The sequence below is a fragment of the Leptopilina boulardi genome, unplaced genomic scaffold (assembly GCF_019393585.1).
Source record: "Leptopilina boulardi isolate dan_hultmark-lab unplaced genomic scaffold, ZJU_Lbou_2.1 LbouV2_194, whole genome shotgun sequence".
Taxonomy (NCBI): Eukaryota; Metazoa; Arthropoda; class Insecta; order Hymenoptera; family Figitidae; genus Leptopilina; species Leptopilina boulardi.
Window position 1 is genome coordinate 439,326 of NW_026137745.1, and position 23,746 is coordinate 463,071.

Genomic DNA, 23,746 nt, shown 5'->3' on the forward strand with positions numbered 1-23,746 from the left:
CACTATATAGTCTATTTGCCATGAAGGAAGTATTCGAATCTCCAATACATCAAATAATCGCGGTTTTTAACTCAGACTATATATAAAATTTTTTTTAAAAATTTCGCATTTTTTAATTATCCTCGAAAGAATAACGAAATCGTTTGTTTAGGCAATTTTGTTTCTTGTAACCAAATTTTGATTGGCTAAAATAAAGACGTAGAGTTATCTCAACCAAACATTTGGTTAGGCAAACAAAATTATTTGGTTGACCATTTTTAAATTCCAACCAAAATTTGGTTTCGACAATAAAATAGTTTGGTCAACACAACAAACCCAATGGGAAAAATACCATTGGCGTATTAATGGCCCAATAATGGGAGCCAGGGATGCCAATATAATTTCAATAATGGACCATTATTGGTAAAGTCATGGGCTGTTCACGCCGATGCCAATGATTGGCAACCATCATTGGCAACCAATAATTATCCAATATTAAAAATTTTAATAATAATTTTAAAAAAATATTTATTTTTATTATTTTGTAATAGTTATTATTTTATTTTTAATAATTAAATTAAAATAAAAAAATAGTCATCAAAGTATTAGTGAAACTATTTCTTTCAAAAAAGAGTTTGTCTCAAATCCAATAAATAGGAGAGACATCGGGCAGAAAAAAATTTCGACAAGAAAAAAATTTTTGATCACTGCTTATATACCAATCTAATGGCATCTCAACTGCGAGAAACAGTTATGATGTTCGCCCTCCCAGTGGCGTTGAGCGAACTAAAGTCCGGAGCTGAGCCATAAGCGCAGCGCGGGAACATTTGAAAAATTTCATGTTATTAGATATTTTATTCTATTTTAAATATGACAAATAATTAACTTAATAAATAATTAATGTCATAAATAATTATTAATAACATAATGTCATACTTAATAATTCGTTAATTATAAAATAAAATATCTAATAAAATCAAATTTTTCAAATGTTCTCGCGCTGCGCTGATAACTCAGCTCTGGACTTTAGGTTGCTCAACGCCACAGGAGGGCGAACATCATAACTGTTTCTCGCAGTTGAGGTGCCATTAGATTGGTATATAAGCAGTGATCGAAAATTCTTTTTCTTGTCGAAATTTTTTTCTGCCCGATGTCTCTTCTATTTATTGGATTTGAGAGAAACTCTTTTTTGGAAGAAATGGTTTCACTACTACTTTGATGACCATTTTTTTATTTTAATTTAATTATTAAAAATAAAATAATAATAATAATAATAACTATTAAAAAATAATAAAAATAATTTTTTTTTAAATTATTATTAGAATTTTTTAAATTGGATAATTATTGGTTGCCAATAATTTGCCATTAATTAGAATTATAATAATTAGAAACTGAAGCGTCATTTTAAAAGACATCTTTTACGAGGATTGACTGTATATTACCATACATTGAAAAAAATGTTTAGTCAGATCAATCAAAATTTGGTTGGGCCAACAAAAAAATTTTTTTGGTATTTAAGCAACCAAAATATTTGTTTGAGTCAACCAAAAAAATTGGGTTGAGTGATTTTTGTTGGCATAACAAAAATGTTTGGTTTGGTTACCAACAATTTTGTTAGTAAAATTAAAAATTTTATTCCACCTTATTTCTTTTCATTTTATCTTTTTTATTTAATTTATTATTTATTTATTATCAATTTAACGTTTAATTTATATTTATCCAATTGAGATATTTGTGAACTTTAAAAAATCTCATCTCCTAGGATCGAACCTCTGTTTTTAAACTGCGAGTGGGGAGCTCTGACCACTCGACTACCCATCTTTGTGAGAGATTTAAATTAATTGTTCTCTTCAGGTACGAGCTGAGAGCGAATTCAATTATTTGGTTGTCGTAACTAAATTTTGGTTAGGACAACAAACGATCATTTGGTTTTTTACATCAAAACTATTTTGTTGTGTTAACAAAATTATTTAATTGTCGTAATCTTATTTTGGTTGGAATTTAAAAATGGTCAACCAAATAATTTTGTTGGCCTAACCAAATGTTTGGTTGAGATAACTCTACGACTTTGTTTCAGCCAATCAAAATTTGGTTACAAGAAACAAAATTGCCTAACCAAATGATTGTGTTACAAACACAAAATATTTTTTTTCAATGTAAGTAGAAATAATAATAATAATACGATGATGACAATAAACATATCATCGTGAACATGTGACTTTGGATGGTTATTTAATAATAATGTAATCGTAAAGGTGAATGTTCCCAATGGGAAATTGCCATTGGTTACGATTGGACAAATAATGGGCCAAGAATGGTTTCCAATCGTTTTTTTCTTGTCAAACTATTGGCACACAATATTGGACCGCGATTGGTAAAATCTTGGGATGATCACGATGTTGCCAATCATTGGTAGCCAATGTTGTTTCATCATTGGCTGCCAAGAAAAAAATCGGTTTCTAAAAAGCTTGGTTATTAATTGGCTACCAAGATTGGACCATTATTGGAAGCCGATCGTTGGTTTTCAATAATGGTCCAATCTTGGTAGCCAATTAATAACCGAGCTTTTCAGAAACCGATTTTTTTCTTGGCAGCCAATGATGAAACAACATTGGCTACCAATGATTGGCAACATCGTGATCATCCCAAGATTTTTTTAATCGTGGTTCAGTATTGGGCACCAATAGTTCGAGAAAAAAATAAATTTCACACATTACAAAAAAAGATAGTTAAAATATCTTCAACCAATAAAAAGGGAAGAATATTTGCAAAGTGCGAACAAAATTGAACTGAATCCTTGACGACAAGGGAGGCTATTCTTATAGTGTTAAGGAAACATCTTGTTAGTGAGCAGAAACGACTACCGCACACCCTATACGTTACTTGTCGGAATTATTTCCATGCGCGTATGTTTTTGCGCAGCGCGGGGATTTTCAAATGTCATTAGAAACATTGTAAGAAAGATGTAATAAATTTTTATTACACTACATTAAAAAAAATTAATTTGCCGACAAAAAATTTTTGGGCTGAAAAAGTCTTTTTATTTAAATATCTAATTAAACGAATCAAAAATTTATTGATTTTAAATTTCATTTTTTCATAAATCAAATCACAGCACAGTTATTTAAAAATTTATATCTTTTTAATTTAATTAGTTTTAAAAAAATTTTATTTTAAAATTAATTATTTAAAAATTTTTTGAAACTAATTAAATTTATTGATTTTTAAAATTCAAGTTTTTTAATTTGACTGTGTTTAAAATTCATTTGAAATAAAATCTAAGTATTTTGAAATTTATTTTTTTTTTAATTAAAATGTTTATAAAAATTTATTACTAATTTTAATTTTATTTCTATGCAAATTCAATTACCTATTTTATAAATTTAATATTTTCTATTTTAATTGTGTTTAACTTCAATTACATTAGAATCTAATTGCTTGGCAATTTACCTTTCAAATTTTAATTATTATTTTATTTTTCAATTCAATTGTTTTTAAAAATTATTTACTATTTTTAATTTCATTAACATGAAAATTTAATTTTATTATAAATTTAATCTTTTTTATTTTAATTATTTTATAAATTTAATTACAAAAATACAATTATTTTGCAATTCAATTGTTTTTAAAAATTACAATTTTATAGTTAGTGAAAGTGAATTTTTATAAATTCATCCTTTTTATAGTAATTGTTATATAATTATTTTATAAATAATAAAATAAATTATAATAATTTTGCAGAAAAAAATGTAGTAAAGTGTCGAATTTATGTAATTGGAATTTTTTGTTTTTAAACAGCATTTTGTAAGATATAAAATAAAATGTGAATTGTTTACTAATTACCATTAATGGAATGAAGGAAAAAAAGAGAGAAAAATCATGATTTTAAATGTTTTACTTTTGAATAACTGATACAAAAAAGGGAACTTAGAAAAGACAGTGACGAATTGTGAACCCTTTAATCAAAGAATATAAACATTGCTTTTTTACATAAATATCTTTCTCATATTCATGAAAGTGACAAAACAGTAGAAAATTGGCTTATCGATTATTTTATACAATAATGAAAATAATAATGAAAAATAATGAAAAAAAATTTTAAACAATATTTCCATTGTCATCCGGTCTAGGAATTTCGTTTAACTGATTAACAGTTAATTCGTCAATCATTACTGGCGTATTATCAGCTTTTGAATTTTCTAGATTTCTATTTTTTCTCCCACCTTCTCTATCCCCAGATTGTGCCAGCCATGTCCCTATAGCGCTAGAAACATCGCTTTCTTTCGCTTCTTTTATTTTAAAAGTAATTGAAGCTGAAAAAAATAAAAATTAGCATATTCTATTTAAGAGAAAATATCAAAATCATTTTAAAATTATACCTGCAATACATGAATAAAGCGCAGTTGCTGAAAAATCTAATTTTCCGACTCCTTTAGACTTTTTTCCTTTTCCGGAATATTTTATTTGTACATCTTTTTTAATTAGTGATGGCATCACACATTTTACAGCTTCGCGAACGTTTAAAGAACTGGCTATTTGACGCAAAATGTGGGTTTGCTATGAATTAAAAAGTGTTAAAGATTTAAAGGTAAGTAAAATTAGAGTATATACTTGTTATAAATTTTGTACATATTCTCTTAGTTAAATTAATTTTACTTTTCATATTTATAAAAATTATGTTGTAGAAAATAAAGTAGATATTTACCAAATTTTGTCGCAATTCTTCATTTTTTTTTATTTCGATTTCAAAAGTTTCGAATTCTTCGCAAGTTTGAAGTGGCAGCTTATTCATTAGAGGTTTTTCTAAAAACGACTGAACAGTTGATGCTGACATAGCAGCCTTTACAACGTCTATTATTTCGTCACTTTTATGCTTAATATCGTACTGAACTCGACGTTCCATAGAGTTCATTTTTTTTTCAATGAAGTCCATCATTCTCGTCTCTAAAAGATTTAAATGTTCAAAAATTTTTTCCACGCCTGTAAACAATATAAAAAAAGGTTATTTCTAATAGTGATATCAGTGATAAGTAAATAAATCTAAAAAATTCAACTTACTATCTGCTGTAGTTTCAACGTTTAACTGCGAACCATTTACGTTTACTTCTTCAGTAGTTAAAGTCCTTAAATTTTGAACTTCGGAATTGTCAAAAGAATCAGGTTGATATTCTTCAGAAATTAGCGAGTTTTTTAATAGAGAATTTCCTACAAATTACATTTAAAAAATAATAATTAATTATTGCTCATCAGAATTTTACTTAATAAATATTAAGTTTAGTTAAAAATCTAACCCTTAAATTCTATATAAATCTAAAGCAATAACTGATTGAATTTTAATTAGTAATTTTTTACTATTGCAATCAGTGACTTCCGCTAAGAAAATCACTAATTAAAACCATGAAAAGTTGTTCATTGAATTGAAGAATTAATTAATTAAAAATTAATTAATTAATTAAAAACTTCTAATGTTTACTTCATATTACTAAAAAACTGTTCATTATTTTTCAAAAAAATTAAAATATTTTTTGAAACTTACTCTCTTTTACTTTGGAAGAAAATTGTTCGGAGGAAAATCTAAATTTGGTTTCTGCCATTGATTCTTCCTCGCTTGAAGAGGAATAAGATAATCGTCTTTCTAATTTAGAAAAGTCATCATTTTATCTTAAATATATATTTTCAATATGGTGTAAAAAATATAATGAAGCTTTAACTTTTAAATATTTTTCTATGATCATTTTATAGAAAATATTTTAAAAGTCAATGCCATGAACAGGAATAAAACTTACTTTTTCTATTCTGAACAATTCGAGGTTCCTTACTGGTAATTTTAGTCCTTCCATTCGTGGAAAAAGAAGAAGAGGATTCACCAGAAAAGTCCAATTTATTTAAACCTGAGAATATATCCATGAAAAAAGTTAATGATATAGATTAAAATGATTAAAAAGTATAAATTTAAGTAATTTTGGTGTCTATAAAATTTTAAAAAGTTTTTATCTAAAAAATAAAAAAGAAACAAGAAAACTTATTAAGAAAACAAATAAAAATATATAAAACCTGCATCATTATCTTTTTCAAGATTCATTTGTGGAATATTTTTTAATACACCTGCAGCATCTTTTAGAGTAAGCATTCTTAGTTTCTCAGGAGAATTTACATCAGAATTTTTCGTGTCAGTATCAACTCCGCTGTTATTCACAGTCCCTTCTGAACACATTCTTTCCATTCTTCTATAGGCTTGTTCATAATTACCTTCAAATATAAATAATATAAATTAAAATAATAATAAATTATTATATAAATATAATATAATATATAATAATAATTATTATTATATAAATTAAAATATATTAAAAAAACAAATATATCAAGAAGTGAACAAGTATACAAAATAATTGATAAAACTAATGTTAAGAATATGGTACAGTAAACTTATTTAAAAATAATTTTTAAATAAGATTATGAAACAATAGGGTTAGACTTTCTGAAACTGATCACCTAACATTACAAAAGTACAATTTCTGAAATTGTTAGACCAAAAAGATTTGTGTTAAAGTTACTAACAGTTAAAATTTTTAGCAAAGTTATAAAAAAAAATTTTTTCTCCAGTTTCTGTTAACCACTTTACTTACAAAAAAGGTTCTTCTCAATTTGAAATGTATTATTAAAAAATTATTGTTATAAAAATTGTTTATTTCAAATAGTTCTTTTAAAAAATGTTATTAAAACAATAGTGTTCTTTCCTTCCTTTAAAAATTTTAAAAATTGTTTGGAAAAATCAAATCGTTAACAAATATAGCACTCAGCAAGAATAATGTCATTTAATAATAAATTAATAATTGAATAATTAATATTCTTCAATGAAAAACTATGCCCGATTAACATTTTTCTCCATACTTTTGCTTACACTTTTTTATTATTTATAATAAATATTACTGATTATAAAATAACATAATATATTATAAATAACGTAACATCTCTTTTAATCGTATATCATTGTTTTCTTAACCATTTTATAATAAAATGAATTTTAATGCGGTTTTAAACAATGTTTAATTTTTAAAGGAATATGAAAAACACTTTTTTAAATTATATGTTAAAAATAAACTATTTAATTTTAACAAAATGATTTTACTTCAAAAATTATTCACTGACTTTATTAGATTATTAAATTATACTTACGAGCATCTGCAATTAGATTAATATTAAAATTTTTCCATGTCGATACAGGAGTAATTTCTTGACGTATCCATTTATCAACATTGGGGTAATCCTCCTCCTCAGGATATTTACATGTCCATTGATTATTCTTGAACATTGTCCAAGATGCGGGAACAATGTCAATGCATTTTTTTGTCACATTTTTTGAATTTTGTGCTTGTGTGATAAATTCTATAAGAAAAAATTTGGACTTCCTTTCTTTATCTGCTGTTGACATCTGAAATGTTTAAAATGCTTAAATGAGAAGTTCTATTATATTTCTGTCAATGTCATTGACATCTAATTTTTAAAAATTATGAAAATAATTTAAACCAATTATAAAAAAATTCTATACTACATTTTTCTAATTTATTGCTTTATTAATGTTTTAATCGTATTTAAAAATTATTAAATTTAACAGCATGTGAATGCTAAAACACGTGCGGGCACGTAGTCGTCACGTGCTTAATTTTACCGGTTAGATTTTGCGTAAATTCTGTATGTATTTAGCTAAAATTCTAAAATGTCATGTGAATTATAATTAAATAATTTATCAATTTTTCATTACTCTTCTTCTAGAATTTCACCGAAAATATTTATATTCTATTGTTTAATGAGTATACTAAAAAGCATTTTAAGGCAGATTTTAGGTTATGTCAAGGGATAAAATTCCTCTTTTCATGCAGAATTTTCTAAATTCATTAATAAATTTTGTTCAATGTGATAATTTTAGTATTATAAATACGTTAAAGAAATGATAATTTGAATTACATACCTTTTAGAAATCACTTTTGAAATTGCACTTTAATCAGATGAATTCAAATGTAATTAAACAGTTACCGAAAATCAACTGTGACTAGAAACTGCAATGATGTTCACTTATTTCATAATCACTGTTGCCAACTTCCAAGAAATAATTTTATAATTTTATTAGTTTCGCATGTATTGTTTTATTACCAAAAAAGTGTTAACATTTTATGTTATAATTAAATACTTGAATTATTTTCTAAATGTAAATTGTATTATTAAAATCTTTTGAGACTACAAATATTTTTAAAAAATAATTTTTAAGATGAGATTAAACTGTTAAGTATTTAAAATGAAGACCGCACATGCGCGCTTTATATATAGCAGACTACTCGTGCATAGCATTATCTTGTATGTGTTGTTTTGAAGAACGAAGTATTTTTCCAAATTTAACAAACTTTTTAATTGTTTTTTAATTCTTTGTTTATTATTTCCATAACATACCAAGACTTGGAATAACGGATAATTATTAGTTTTCCGATTAACCGTTATAATAGAAATAATATAAAGCACGTTAAATTAAACACGTTTTCTTGATGTGCTATACAGGAGCAGTTTATTTTATCAAAAATATAAAAAAGGGAGTAAAAATAGGTAAATAAACAAGGTAACCTAAAATATAACTTAAAAATATAATGCAGCAGTAATATATATTTGCTGCAAATGCAGAAAGCATAAATATATATATATATATTATTTGAGGTTATGTTAAAGTGTGTGTTAAAGTGTTCACATTACATACAAATAGATTATTAATATTATAATATTATATTATATTAAATATTATTATTTTAAATTAAAAAGTACTTAAGAATAAAAAATTATTTTCAATTTTAATTTAAGAATAATTGAGACAGTTTGTGCAGAAACAATATATTACATAAAACAAAATTGTTCAGGTATCAATAAAAATGGTTTTTTTTTAAATATAAGAATTTTTTATCAATTCTATTTTTTGCATTATATTCTATTAACATATAGGTTCAAAAATTCATTATGATTAATTTATTTTTTAATTAATATCGGGTTTAAAAAATTTAAATAAATTTGTCTTATAAATTGTTGTATCTATCCAACATAAAGTGTAAAATACAAAAAATGAGAAGAAATAAGTGTATTATCACAATTTTATTAAATATTTAGTAAAATATCTTAAAAATACTAAATTTTATTACTTTTTATTGAAATTTAATGTGCCTGAAGTTCTGAACTTTCAAATGAACGAACAATTTATTTACTAAGGTTTTTATTTTCAATTTTTATTATAAAATATATATTCTGCATTCAAAAATACATTTATAATTTATTAAATGTTTAATATACATTTTTATTTTCCATTGCTGTATTAATGTTTAAAAAATTTATAGACCAAAAAATTATTTCGTTCATTTGAACGTTCAGAACTTCAGGCACATACATTTTATTATTAATTCATATTTTTAATAATTTCTTTTTCTCCTCTTGTATTTATTGTAGTAGTAATTTTTCTAAATTTTTAGATAAAAAAAAATATTCGTTCATTTTCATATTCCAGTTTTCAAGTAAATAATTTGAGTTCGTTTCAATTTTTTTTTAAATTATTTTATTTTCAAGAAATATTAATGACCTTTATAGTTACAACTTAGATATTAATCTCGATTTTTTATTTCAAAGTGATATTAGACAAAATTTTATAATACATTTTTTAAAAATATGTATCAAATCTTGTGCTCATTTTTATTTTATAAAATCATCCTACTCAAGGAATTAATCAAAAATTTATTTTTTAGGCAAGATGATGGAAAAAATTCAGATTCTTTTTAACATTGCAAGACTTTTAAGTTTAATAAGGAAGCTTACTTTTTTCGCCAATTTTTTAAATTGTGCACTATGAGAAATTAAATATCACATTTTATTTCCAAAATGAAAGTTTATTATGTGAATGCTGTAATATATCATAAAAAACACTGTAGAATAAATATTATGTTAATGCAAAAATTGTGGAATGTAAAATCATTAAAAAAATTGAAAATCTTAAGAAATTTTAATGCATATTTCTTTTTTTTAGGTGAAAATAAATCAAAATGTCGGTTTACTACCGAACCAAAAAGTATCGAGCTTTTAAACGAGAGTTAAAAAATGAATCAATAGAAAATGATATTAAAGTCCAAAAACAAAATGATAATAAATCTGATGATATTTTATTTTCTGACATCACTGACGCTGGTACGCACAGCCAAAATTATGAAGACCAAAGACCTTTAACTGACGATGCAGTAATCATTGATAATAATTTACATACTGAAGATTTGAAAAACGATGAACTTTTATGTATTGATGAAAATTTTCACACTAATGAAGATATTACTTTTAATCAAGATTCAAATTTAGATGATACTATTGATACTGATTATAGCAGTAATTCATCAGAGGAGTGCGATGAAGAATTGGAGTACCTTTCGGAAAATAATCCACAACAATCTTTAAGTGATGCAAAAAAAATTGAAGATCAAAATTTGAGAATAAGTTTGCAAGTTTGGGCAATTAAATATAGAAAAAATTTAACTCGAAAATGTATTGACGATTTATTAAAAACTTTAAAAAATGGAGGTGTTAATAATATTCCAGAGTCATCGTCAATTCTTCTGCCATCGCAATCTACATCCGATTTTGACGTAAAAGTCATGGAAAGTTCTCGAGGGAAACTTGGCTGTTTTGCATATTTCGGACTTACTGAAAGGTTAAAAAAAATCATAGATCCATCCATATTTGTTGAAAATACGATAAGTATACTTGTAAACGTTGATGGAGTACAAGTTTTTCAAAAATCTCGAGAGCAATTATGGCCTATCCTGGGCATGATTGATAATAAAGATTATAAATCAGCGCCTTTTATTATTGCCGTTTTTGGCGGTAATGCAAAACCCGGATCAGCAGAAGAATATTTTCAGCAATTTGTAGAAGAGATGAATTCTCTCATTTCTAATGGAATTAAAATTGGAAACACTTTTTACACTGTAAAGTTTCAAGGATTTGTGTGCGATACTCCGGCCAGAGCTTTCATCAAAGGATGCAAAGGTCACACCGGCTTCAATTCTTGTGAAAGATGCGAAACACGTGGTATAACAATTAACAGAAAGAGAATATTTCCAAAAGTTGATTCCAAACTACGAACAAATGAATCATTTAGAAATAAACGTCAAAGTGATCATCATGTAACGGATTGTTACCTTTTGAAATTAATTAATTTCGATCCAATACGACATGTTTTTCTAGATTCTATGCACTTGTTATCCGAAGGTGGCATGAAATACTGCATGGAAGAGTGGTTCACTACTAAAAAGCGAATTGCAAAATTAAGTGTTGAAAAACGGAACAAGTTAAGTGCACTGTTCAAAAGCGCGTCAACAGGAATACCTATTGAGTTCCAGCGAAAAACTTTAGATACTGATAATTTGCAATACTGGAAAGCTACACAATTTCGTTTTGTATTATTATATTGTAGTGCTATTGTTTTGAAACATGTTTTAAATTGTGACGCATATAAACACTTTATGCTCTATTTTGTCGCTTGTAGAATTTTATGCTCGTCTGAGTTAGCGGTAAAGCATAAAAATTATGCAAAATCACTATTAGAAAATTTTTTCATTTTAATGCCTACTTTCTTCGGGGAAGATTGCCAAAAAATGAATAACCATAATCTTCTTCACGTTGCGGATGATGTGGAACATGTAAGAAAGTGTTTGTCAGATTTTACGGCATTTCCTTTTGAAAATTGCCTTGGTTTGCTGAAAGCGTTAATAAAGGGACGAAAGGATATTGTACCGCAATTGATCAAAAGAATTTCAGAAATAGAAAATTGCCCTGAATTATCACCTGAATTTAAATTAACAGTAAATTATCCAGTTCAGCGGAAACAAAAAGATATTATTCTGGAATACAAAAACAAATCAACAAAAGAAATTCAAAGTGTATTATTAAAAGAAACGAAAATTCGCACTGTTAAACCCGACAATACTATTCTGTTAAATAATGGGACATTTTTTGAAGTAATTAGTATTTCAAAGAATAGTGAAAATATGATATTTGTAGAAGGATATACAATGGAAAATTTAGGCAATTCTTTCGACTATCCTTGCGACTCAACATTAATAGGAATTTGGAAGATAGGTCCAAAAAACACAAGAAAAGTTTTGATAAATATAAATGAAATAAAAGAAAAGTGTATAGTTTTGGAAATTGAGAATGAAAATCATGCTGTATCTTTCCTACATGTTGAATAAAATAATTCCTTTTAATCAGGTAAATAAATTATTACTATTATATTTTAATATTAACGAAAAGTACATAAATCAATAAGTATTTTGAATTTATAGTTAATAAAACTAACAATAAAAAATTTTTTTTTTCAGAAGCTCAAAGATTCGAGAATTAAAATTCTAGCGGTTTTTCATAACACAAAATACTTAAGAATTTAAAGTTTCATTGGAAAATACTAAAAGAGAAAAAATGTTTCAAAATAATTTTTATAACAAATATCAGTATTCCTCAAAATAATCGATAAGCCAATTTTCTACTGTGTTGTCACTTTCATGAATATGAGAAAGATATTTGTGTAAAAAAGCAATGTTTATATTCTTTGATTAAAGGGTTCACAATTCGTCACTGTCTTTTCTAAGTTCCCTTTTTTGTATCAGTTATTCAAAAGTAAAACATTTAAAATCATGATTTTTCTCTCTTTTTTTCCTTCATTCCATTAATGGTAATTAGTAAACAATTCACATTTTATTTTATATCTTACAAAATGCTGTTTAAAAACAAAAAATTCCAATTACATAAATTCGACACTTTACTACATTTTTTTCTGCAAAATTATTATAATTTATTTTATTATTTATAAAATAATTATATAACAATTACTATAAAAAGGATGAATTTATAAAAATTCACTTTCACTAACTATAAAATTGTAATTTTTAAAAACAATTGAATTGCAAAATAATTGTATTTTTGTAATTAAATTTATAAAATAATTAAAATAAAAAAGATTAAATTTATAATAAAATTAAATTTTCATGTTAATGAAATTAAAAATAGTAAATAATTTTTAAAAACAATTGAATTGAAAAATAAAATAATAATTAAAATTTGAAAGGTAAATTGCCAAGCAATTAGATTCTAATGTAATTGAAGTTAAACACAATTAAAATAGAAAATATTAAATTTATAAAATAGGTAATTGAATTTGCATAGAAATAAAATTAAAATTAGTAATAAATTTTTATAAACATTTTAATTAAAAAAAAAATAAATTTCAAAATACTTAGATTTTATTTCAAATGAATTTTAAACACAGTCAAATTAAAAAACTTGAATTTTAAAAATCAATAAATTTAATTAGTTTCAAAAAATTTTTAAATAATTAATTTTAAAATAAAATTTTTTTAAAACTAATTAAATTAAAAAGATATAAATTTTTAAATAACTGTGCTGTGATTTGATTTATGAAAAAATGAAATTTAAAATCAATAAATTTTTGATTCGTTTAATTAGATATTTAAATAAAAAGACTTTTTCAGCCCAAAAATTTTTTGTCGGCAAATTAATTTTTTTTAATGTAGTGTAATAAAAATTTATTACATCTTTCTTACAATGTTTCTAATGACATTTGAAAATCCCCGCGCTGCGCAAAAACATACGCGCATGGAAATAATTCCGACAAGTAACGTATAGGGTGTGCGGTAGTCGTTTCTGCTCACTAACAAGATGTTTCCTTAACACTATAAGAATAGCCTCCCTTGTCGTCAAGGATTCAGTTCAATTTTGTTCGCACTTTGCAAATATTCTTCCCTTTTTATTGGTTGAAGATATTTTAACTATCTTTTTTTGTAATGTGTGAAATTTATTTTTTTCTCGAACTATTGGTGCCCAATACTGAACCACGATTAAAAAAATCTTGGGATGATCACGATGTTGCCAATCATTGGTAGCCAATGTTGTTTCATCATTGGCTGCCAAGAAAAAAATCGGTTTCTGAAAAGCTCGGTTATTAATTGGCTACCAAGATTGGACCATTATTGAAAACCAACGATCGGCTTCCAATAATGGTCCAATCTTGGTAGCCAATTAATAACCAAGCTTTTTAGAAACCGATTTTTTTCTTGGCAGCCAATGATGAAACAACATTGGCTACCAATGATTGGCAACATCGTGATCATCCCAAGATTTTACCAATCGCGGTCCAATATTGTGTGCCATCATTGCAACAATATTGGAACGAATGGCTCCCATTATTGGGCCATTATTAAACCAATCGTTTATTTCCCATTGGGTTGTGAATTGAAAATGAAGGTGAGAGTAATTTGATCATGCAAGGTTCGTTCCCCTTGCCTCGCTTATTATCATTCGTAGACGGTGATTCTGTGGTGAAGTGGAGCACTGGCTTGTGTACATATAAGAGTTGTAATCACAGGCAAGTCGGGTATGTTTCTCAATACGCGTTTCTCCGCGCAAAGATCAGAAGGAAGCGAATTGAAGTGCAGCAGAGAGACCAAAGACCATTGACGGTCTAGGTTACGTTAGATTATGTTATGCGTTACGTCGACACACACACAGTACGTCACATTGAGAAAGATGTCGAGTCGTATGCATCATTATATATACAGAAATTATCCCGCACTTTGACCTTATACAAATAGGGCTATGGTCAGGGCCTTCCTAGTTTTCTCTATTTGAAAAAAATGTAAATACTCTCTAAATCTGAATTAGTAAAAATGTTCACTAATTTAAATTAGTGACTCACTTTTTGCTTCTGAATTAGTAAAATTTTACTAATTATTAGTAACTTTTACTAACAATTAGTAAAATTTAACTAATTCTAAAGCAAAAAGTGAGTCACTAATTTAAATTAGTAAACTTTTTTACTAATTCAGATTTAGAGAGTAAACTATGTTTCTATTATTCAATTTTATGAACACTGAGAAAAAAGGTTTGAGCTGACAACCAAATATTTCATTCAATATATGTGCAACTAAAATTTTTTGGTTGACACAACTAAACTTTAGTTGACAACAACCAAAGTTTGTTTCAGACGACTAAATAAGAAAATGAAAAAGAATTTGGTAGTCTCAACCAAACTTTGGTTGATGTCAACTAAAGTTTAGTTGTGTCAACCAAAAAATTTTAGTTGCACATATATTAAATGAAATATTTGGTTGTCAGCTCAAACCTTTTTTCTCAGTGAAGAAAAAAAATATATTAACATCAATTGCCCTACTATGATTTTATTAAAATAGGACTACGATCAGGATCAACCTAGTTTTCCCTTCTTTACATTTGCCCCAAATGCGACTCTATGTTTTTGAAATGTTTTTTCCTGCTTTTTCGAATGGTGTAAAAATTGTTTTAAAAAATTATGCAAACATATATTTTAAGCTTCATCGTAAGGGGTAAAAAAAACTTCAAAAATTATTTTTAATTTTCAAAAAAAGGGGGTAAATTTTGAATTTTTTAAAAAAACTTTTGCACCTCTTTTGAAAGAGTAGGAAAAAACATTTCGAAAACATATAGGTCAATCTTTTTTTACCCTTTTATACAATAGACACTAATTTAAAAGTATCAAATTCATACCAATAATATAAAATTGATATAGAAATTTGGGTCAATTTAATACTTCTAAATAAATGTGTAGTTATGATTCTTTAAAAAATCCAATGTTCAAATTTTTGCTATTGCTATTGATGAATTTTGTCCCATAATAAGTACAGAAGTGAAATAATATTTAAATTAAGAATTTATAATTTCCAAGTATAGACTGTAGATACGGGTCGAAGCAACTTTAAAATTTTATATCTGCATCCAGTACTGTTTATGTTTACATTGAAGTACAAAGGATATGCTTTATACCGATGGTAATAAACAATAAGGTTTGAAAATCCCAAACATAATAAAATTCAATCAGTTGCAATTCGTGTATTGACCTGTTTAGACGTGCTTAATGTAAATAGTTTAAAAGCCTAACTTATCTCTGTTAAATTTTACAGTAAATTTTTTTTGTTCCGGGAGTGTTCGAAATTTTTTTAAATCGCGTGTTTCCGGCAGATATCATCGTTCAAAATGTGTCATACCTACATCAATTGCAGTCTAAGGTTAGATATAAATATTTTTTTATAATAATAATTATACATGTAATTATTTTTCATCTACTAAACAAATTTTTTTTTAATATAATAGGGTGAATGAATTTCTCATAAAAATCATTAATTAGAATTTTAAAGTATTTTATTGGAAATAATTATTTTTTACTACTAATCTTCAATTTTCGAATTAAAATTTAAGAGATTTTTTTTATAAATTTTTACATGACCTATAACAATATTTTTAGCTACCGAATTTTTGTTTAGCAGAATTTTTATTTTACATTCATTTTCTTTACTTGATTTTTTATATAATAGAATTTTAATTTAAACGAATTTTAATGTAAATGAAATGACTATAGAATAAAAATTCTGTCAAATAGTAATTCAAAAAATGAAAATTCGTTTAAAAAAGAATTATTTTTAATAAAATTATTTTAAAAAAAATTCTAATGATTTTTATGATCTCTCATGTAAAATATTTTCGGTATATGTTTTGTCTCAAAATACGTAGGGTAATGTAGCCATGAGTAGACCACTTCCTGGTTTTTTTTTATGTAAAATAAGTATATGCATAAAAATGTTTATTGTAATAAGTGCGCATTGTCTCAAAACTATTTTTAGTTAAAAATCCGAACTCATATTTGTATTCTGAACGGAGATGATTAAAAAAATAACGTAACACGAAGTAGCGAAAAAATTTTGGGATCATTTTCCAAGTGCCTCAAAATAGTATCTTTTTGCTTTTTAAAGCTGAGTTTGCTATTATTTAGGCAGTCAAATTAATCATGCATAACGGATAAACGAAAATATGTAATGTTTATTCAAAAAATGTGTACTAATTATTTATTCCAAAAAAAGTTATACAGGAAAAACAAAACGCGGTCCACTCATGACTAAATTTCCGTAATTGATTTAGATAAAATTTTTATGGCAAAATCCTGTAAATAGTATAAGGATTTGTTGTAAAAAAAATAATGGTTAAAAATTAAAATAAATAAAAATTTTTGAATACAATTAAAAAAAGATAACTGTCAAGGATAGATGATATATAACGAGGTATTCTATATGGTTTGATGTAAAACTATTTGATTGTGTAATCGTACAAAAATTCCCGTTAATGGAACAAGATTCTCTTTTTTTTTTTTTTTTTTCTTTTTTGTCATCGCGCGGTACGTAAGCTGAGGAGTTGATTGGTAATATATAACGTGTCCGCAAACGTAGGTCAGTGACGTCGATTGCGAAAAGTTTCCTGCCTGCTCACTCATTCCCTCGCCTGACTGACTGACTGACGCTCTGACTAGGCTGCCTCTTTGGCGTAGGCTGTATCACCGTGTCAACAGCTGAGCAAGGTCAGGGACTCGCGAAACAGATGTTAAGTTTAACCCAATTTAATCTGACCTAATCTTTCTTTCTCTATATATATATATATATATGTTTTTTTTTATTTTAACTGCCTACAATAAGTATAATTGAAATTATTTGTATTGTATAATATATTAATTTATTATTCCATTTTGAAAACAAATCTTTTTTCTTTTAATTCTTTTTAATTTCTATAAAATTTTAATTTTATATAAAATATTTTACTACTTTGCAGGAGAGAGGGAAAATTTAATTTTTCAAAAGTAAAATATTGATACAAAATAATTAGTATACGGCAAAAAATATAAACTAATTTTTACTGATTACTAAACTTTTGGAAACTTCTGCGCATGTGTGACAACTTTTTCCAAGGCAATTCGGAATATGATTTTCTGACGTATTTTGATGATCTGAACACGAATCTAAAGTTCGATTTGTTTCATTACGTTAGGATTTTTTTCTAACCTCATAAAACATGTCCAATAAGGTAGTTCAAGTTGGGGGTGGGGGAATCCAATATGGCTGCTCTCAGCTGTTTTACTGGAGGACAAGCAAACCGCTGTCACTGTACATTTTTCACTGAATTTGAAATATTTTCTTATTAATTTATTTTTTATGCAATACAGGAATAATAAAATGGTTTTATTTTGCTGTATTGTTGGATGTGGAATGCGAGGAGACAGGGATGAAACTTCCTTTTTTAGAATTCCTGCAGTAATAAGCGTCAACAACAGAAAATATAAAACTACTTATTGCAATCCTTTCAATCCTTTGTCGCGGGTAGAAAGTGATTAAACAAAAAGTGGCGATGAATTCATTAAATTATCGAAAAGAAGACAGGAAAAGTGGGTAAATGCAATAAAGCGGGGAAAATTGACTGCTTCCCAATTAAAAATATTCCGAGTATGTTCTAAACATTAGATTTTCATGCAAATTAGTAATCAAGGGATTTTTGTGGTCGCTGATCACGAATACGATGTCAGATTTTAAAAATTAAAAATGGCGGATCCAATATGGCGGACAAATTTTTAAAAATTTAACATATTTGCTTGAAAATCGTTACTCAGGGGTTTTTGGGATCGCTGATGAAGAATCCGGTGTCCGTTTTTCAAAATTCAAAATGGCGTATCCAATTCTCTCTAAATCTGAATCAGTAGAAATTTTACTAATTCAATCAGTACTTTTCATTTTAACTGAAGTTTCAGTTATTTTTTGAAATTTACTAATATAATTAGTGAATATGCAAGCAATAGAAAATAACTTATATAAATCAGTAATTTGTATATAACATAACCTTTAAAATTAACTATTTAATCAGTAGATTTTGTGGCCGCCGCCATATATTTATATTACTGATTCAATCAGTAATTGATATTTTACTAATTGAATCAGTAAATTTCTACTAATTGTCAGTTGCTCAATTCTCGCTATGTCAATTAATAGATTTCTACTGCTAATCAGTAAAATGTGACTGATTCAGATTTAGAGAGAATATAGCGGACGAATTTTTAAATAATCGTTCGGATTCGATTGAAAGTCATTACTCGGGGTTTTTGGTGGTCACTGATTTCGAAGCTGATGTAAGTTTTTCAAAATTTAAAATTTCAGATCCAATATGGCGGACAGGAAAATTAAAAATCAATACAATTTACTAATATCAGATTCGTAATCAGCGACCTTGAAAACTCCTGAATAATGAGATTCAAGCAAAACCGTCAAATTTAAAAAAAATATATATATCCGCCATATTGGTTCCACCATTTTGAATTTTGAAAAAGTAACCCATCAGATTTGTAATCAGCGACCTCAAAAACCCCCATGTAAAGATTTTCAAGCGATTTTCAATTTAGTTATATACTTTTAGGGGGGAAAAAACAAAGAATCTGAAAAAAATTTTAGCTCAATATGTATATCAAATAATTTGTGAAAAAAATCTGCCGGCGAATATTTACATGTGAAATCAAAAAAATAACATGACCTTAAGAATAAATAAAATTTATCAAAAGTAAACAAATCACGTTCTTGATTTTGATGTAAGAATTGAATACACATATTATAAATGATAATTGAAAAATTATTATCTTATCCATGGAGAATTATTATCTTTTCCATCATTGTCGAGTGAAAAATATATATGAGAATTAAGGTTCTTGATGAAAAGTTTAGTGGTGGGTAGTTGTTCACTTGTTTCTACGTGCATCATTATATTTAATGACTTTAATAGATAGAAACGTTATTTTAAGTATAACGAGGACAATATAACCGTGTCTTGTTTTATATTATATATATATGAACATCCAAATTGAGAAAGTTTATTTTAAAAAAGAGAACCGAAACTGACCTTGAGACTATTGGATGAAAAGAAGCGGAAGAACATGCGAAGGACACAATAAATATTTTTTTCATACAAGTTATTCTTTCTTTGTAAATCTATGTTTAATGAAACTTGTATAAGAAGTAGTCTGCAAAGGATCTTTCATCTAGTTTATTTCGTCTACCGTCACTTTTTTTTTTTGCAAAAGTCAGATGGATTTCTGTATTACTCATCACTTTTTGTCTATATAAAAAAATTTTTCATTTACAATTTGTTCTCTTCATCTATTTATAATATAAGCAAACGTTGCGCCTAAAGAATTTTGAATATATTTTTTTTAAAATAGTTTTTTAAAATTTTTTCAGAATTCTTTAAATAGAAGCTAAATATATTGAAAGTAAATTGTAAACTATATAATAGCTGTTAAAAAACAATTTCACGCTAGAAGATAAAGTACTTTGTATAAAGGTTAATTTAATTGATATAAATATTGGCCTATTAAAGATCGGCATTCTATAATAGGCCGACGAATAAGACACGGATATATTTATATTATATACGAAGAAAAGGTTATATGATTAAAACATTTATATATTGCTACTGATTTCACATGACGATAACTTATATCAGACTAATGAAACAATTAGGTGATTGTCTTTATAGAATTTTTTTTCTCTCAATTTTTCTTCTAAATGAAGAGATTGAGATTATATTTGTGTGCTGCAAAATGCGATTGCACGTTTTTTTCTAAATTTGACAAACATCTTCTATTTTTTGCATTATATATATATATATAAACATATAGTCGATTGTTATCTTTCTATGTAGTATTCCGCTATAAATGAACCACTCCTCGAATTATTTACTTTTACTTGTAAATAGCGGAGGATTCATTCTTTTTTTTCAGACTTTACCTTTTAATAAATTCCATTGTTAATTTGGCCAGCGCCTTTAAATAAATTTTCTGTACTGAAAGATAAGATTGAACAACAAATTAATATCCCTACTTTGATAGTAATGCAATAATTAATTAGGTGGCAAAGGTTAAAAAAGTTAAGTATATACTTTCTTCATTGTTTAAAAATATTTGAATATTTTAATTTACTTACATCACCTATAGCTAGATAGATACTTGTATGGAAAATGAAAAGTGGGTCTGATGGAGTACTGACTACATCCAGAAAAAAGATTTCTTTGATTCAAAGAAATCAATTTCTTTGACAAATAAACAGAGCCCAGTTTTGAATCTTTTGAAGGCCCTATTTGTAATTTCACCCGGAAATTGTGATCAAATTCTTAAAATAAAAAAAAAAATTTTTAACTTTTTTTTGTTAGAAAAGGCAATGTTATAAACTTGTTTAGGGTCAGTTGGGGTAAATGGGGACAAGGGGTGTTGGAGCTTAAATTTCAGTTTTAAAATTAAGTTCAACGTCAATATTTTAACCTCAGATCATCTGCAAGAGGTTTTGAGTATTGCCAAGCTATTTTATCTTGATAATTGGCAGCAAGATAAAAAAAAGTTATCGCTCAATGCATAGAAACTTGAAAATCAAAGTCAAACTGTTTCAGTATTTTGTCGAGCATTTCAAAGAAAACAGACTTAAAAATCGTACAATAATTTTTTCTTATTCCTTATGACTCTCATAACAGAAATTCACTTGAATTTTTGATTTTTGTCAATTTGGTTAATAATAACAAGCTGTCCCCATTTACCCTGAGTTTAAAAATTTTTGGTGTAAATGGGGACAGCTTGTTATTACTAACCAAATTGACAAAAATCAAAAATTCAAGTGAATTTCTGTTATGGGAGTCATAAGGAATAAGAAAAAATTATTGTACGATTTTTAAGTCTGTTTTTTTTAAATGCGAGACAAAATACTAAAATAAAAAAAAATAAATAAATTTCAATTGGTTCAACTATTATAGGGTCAGCCGGGGTAAATCCGAACGCTAATTATTTCAGCTTACTCTCTAAATCTGAATTAGTAAAAATGTTTACTAATTTAAATTAGTGACTCACTTTTTGCTTTAGAATTAGTTAAAAGTTACTAATAATTAGTAAAATTTTACTAATTGAGAAGCAAAAAGTGAGTTACTAATTGGAATTAGTGAACATTTTTACTAATTCAGATTTAGAGAGTAATTAAAATTTAAAAAAATAAGTTAGACATGAGAATTTTTACCTCAGATCCTCTTCAAGAGATTCTAAGTATTATCCCATTTTTCGTTTGTTAATTAGCAACAGCATAAACAAAGATAACGAGTATTGCAAAAAAGATTGAAAATCAAAGATGACACTCTTTCAGTATTTTGTCTCGTATTTGAAGAAAAAGAAGCTAAAAATTCATTTTATTATTTATAATTGTTTGTTATGAATACTAGAACAGAAACTATTTTTCATTTTTGCCTTCTGTCAAATTTTATTAATAATATCAGACCGCTCGTATTTACCCCGGAAAATTGGAAAACCGGGGTAAATCCGAACTGTATTTTCAATAATTTTTTCTTATATCAGAGCCACACAAAATTGTTTTTTTTTATTACACTATTATTTTAACATTATAAAAGTATATAGAAAAAAGTTTTTCTTTCTATATGTATCCTCGTTAGTAATTAATAAGAAGAAACTTAATCTCTGTTCTCTCGAAGGAGTGTTCCACTTTTTTTACCAAATGGTTTGTTAAAAAAAGTTTTTCATGATCTTAATAAAATTTGGTATTCCAGGGTTTTTGGGGTCACTGATTACCAATTTGAAGTCAGTTTTTCAAAATTCAAAATGGCGGATTCAATATGGCGGAAGAGTATTAAAAAATTCATTGGATTCGCTCGAAAATTGTTACTCGGGGGGTTTCAGGGTCGCTGATTACGAATTTGCAGTTAGCAAATTTGATCATTTTTAAAAATAAGTTTTAGGAAAGTCCGCCATTTTGAATTTTAAAAATATGACTTTTATTTTTGTATTTACATTCAATCACTCCAAAATACTTTCTGTACCAAGTTTTGCAATAATCCGTTATGATTTGATAAAGTTATTGAAGTTTTTAATTGTGTAATGCATTTTAATTTTTAACCTGTTTGATTTTTGTATTTATATATGATGCATTATTACATAATAGGTTTATTATCGTATTTTTTTTGAGTTTTTATATAAGTTTAACAATTGCAATACTTTAAATTTATTTTCCCTAAGATTTTTCTGAAATACAGTGGCGTTCGTATTTACCCCGGTATTTTAGGAAAGTTGCAAAGTATTGAGGTAAATACGAACGCTAAGTTTCCTGCGATTGTAATTTATCAAAAAATTTTGCTACCCCATAAAATTGTTCTATAGAGGTAAAGTAACAACTTCATGCACCAGAATACCGGAAGTATTGTCTTTTAAAAGAAAAAACTTATGTTATTGTTGAAACTTACTAAAAGCGTTCGGATTTACCCCGGCTGACCCTATATCTAATTATCTACTACAAATTTTTTCATCTCTTAATACAGTAATATACTTAAGGAAACTTTTTTCTCAAACCTTTCTTAGAAACTATGCTGTCCCCATTTGCCCCAAATTTTATGAAATTTTCTAAATCTTCCCAAGTAGAAATATCCGTAGCTCGCCGTAATTAAACACCGGCATGGTACTGATCCAATACTGGCTGTCGGTATTGACTTTCAGTACTGGCAGTGTACTGACTAATACACCGAATCAGTACTATGTCGGAGGTAAAAAAATATTAAAACCAGTACTGGCAGTACACTGTCATTCACACCGAATCAGTACTATGTCGGTGATAAAAAACATTAAATGAAAAAGTCTTTAAATTATTCCAATAGGTAGAAAACGATGATTTTTTATTTTAAAAAATGTATATTAATTTCTTTCGAATACTTTCCCTCAAAATTTTGGATGTAATTGTAATGTATTATTATATACCTATATAAAATATATTTATGTTTTTTTAGTTATTTTAGTACTCATTGA

General features: G+C 26.4%; 3 protein-coding genes across 6 annotated transcripts in view; 1 reads left to right on the plus strand and 2 right to left on the minus strand.

Moving 5' to 3' along the window:
* LOC127278052 (arrestin domain-containing protein 1-like) overlaps window positions 1-23,746 on the plus strand; it is a 562,072-nt gene that overhangs the window by 272,246 nt on the left and 266,080 nt on the right. The window lies entirely within an intron of this gene.
* LOC127278038 (uncharacterized) lies at window positions 4,078-4,919 on the minus strand. The gene is made up of 3 exons (XM_051299546.1): window positions 4,685-4,919; window positions 4,359-4,536; window positions 4,078-4,265 (listed from the first exon to the last, which is right to left on the minus strand). Exons 1-3 carry the CDS (start codon window positions 4,913-4,915, stop codon window positions 4,078-4,080), a joined length of 597 nt encoding a protein of 198 aa, XP_051155503.1. The 5' UTR covers window positions 4,916-4,919.
* Window positions 5,737-7,378, minus strand: LOC127278040 (uncharacterized). Its single transcript, XM_051299547.1, has 3 exons — window positions 7,159-7,378; window positions 6,034-6,228; window positions 5,737-5,870 (listed from the first exon to the last, which is right to left on the minus strand). Exons 1-3 carry the CDS (start codon window positions 7,292-7,294, stop codon window positions 5,737-5,739), a joined length of 465 nt encoding a protein of 154 aa, XP_051155504.1. The 5' UTR covers window positions 7,295-7,378.

What these genes read in the sequence shown, in the direction of transcription:
- LOC127278038 (XM_051299546.1), bottom strand. Translation starts at nt 4,915, where the DNA reads ATGATGGACTTCATTGAAAAAAAAATGAACTCTATGGAACGTCGAGTT. An exon ending in AAGAATTGCGACAAAATTTG is followed by an intron (nt 4,537 to 4,684) that starts GTAAATATCTAC and finishes TTTAATTCATAG; the next exon opens with CAAACCCACATTTTGCGTCA. An exon ending in GCTTTATTCATGTATTGCAG is followed by an intron (nt 4,266 to 4,358) that starts GTATAATTTTAA and finishes AAATAAAAGAAG; the next exon opens with CGAAAGAAAGCGATGTTTCT.
- LOC127278040 (XM_051299547.1), bottom strand. Translation starts at nt 7,294, where the DNA reads ATGTTCAAGAATAATCAATGGACATGTAAATATCCTGAGGAGGAGGAT. An exon ending in TAATCTAATTGCAGATGCTC is followed by an intron (nt 6,229 to 7,158) that starts GTAAGTATAATT and finishes TTATATTTGAAG; the next exon opens with GTAATTATGAACAAGCCTAT. An exon ending in TGAAAAAGATAATGATGCAG is followed by an intron (nt 5,871 to 6,033) that starts GTTTTATATATT and finishes ATATATTCTCAG; the next exon opens with GTTTAAATAAATTGGACTTT.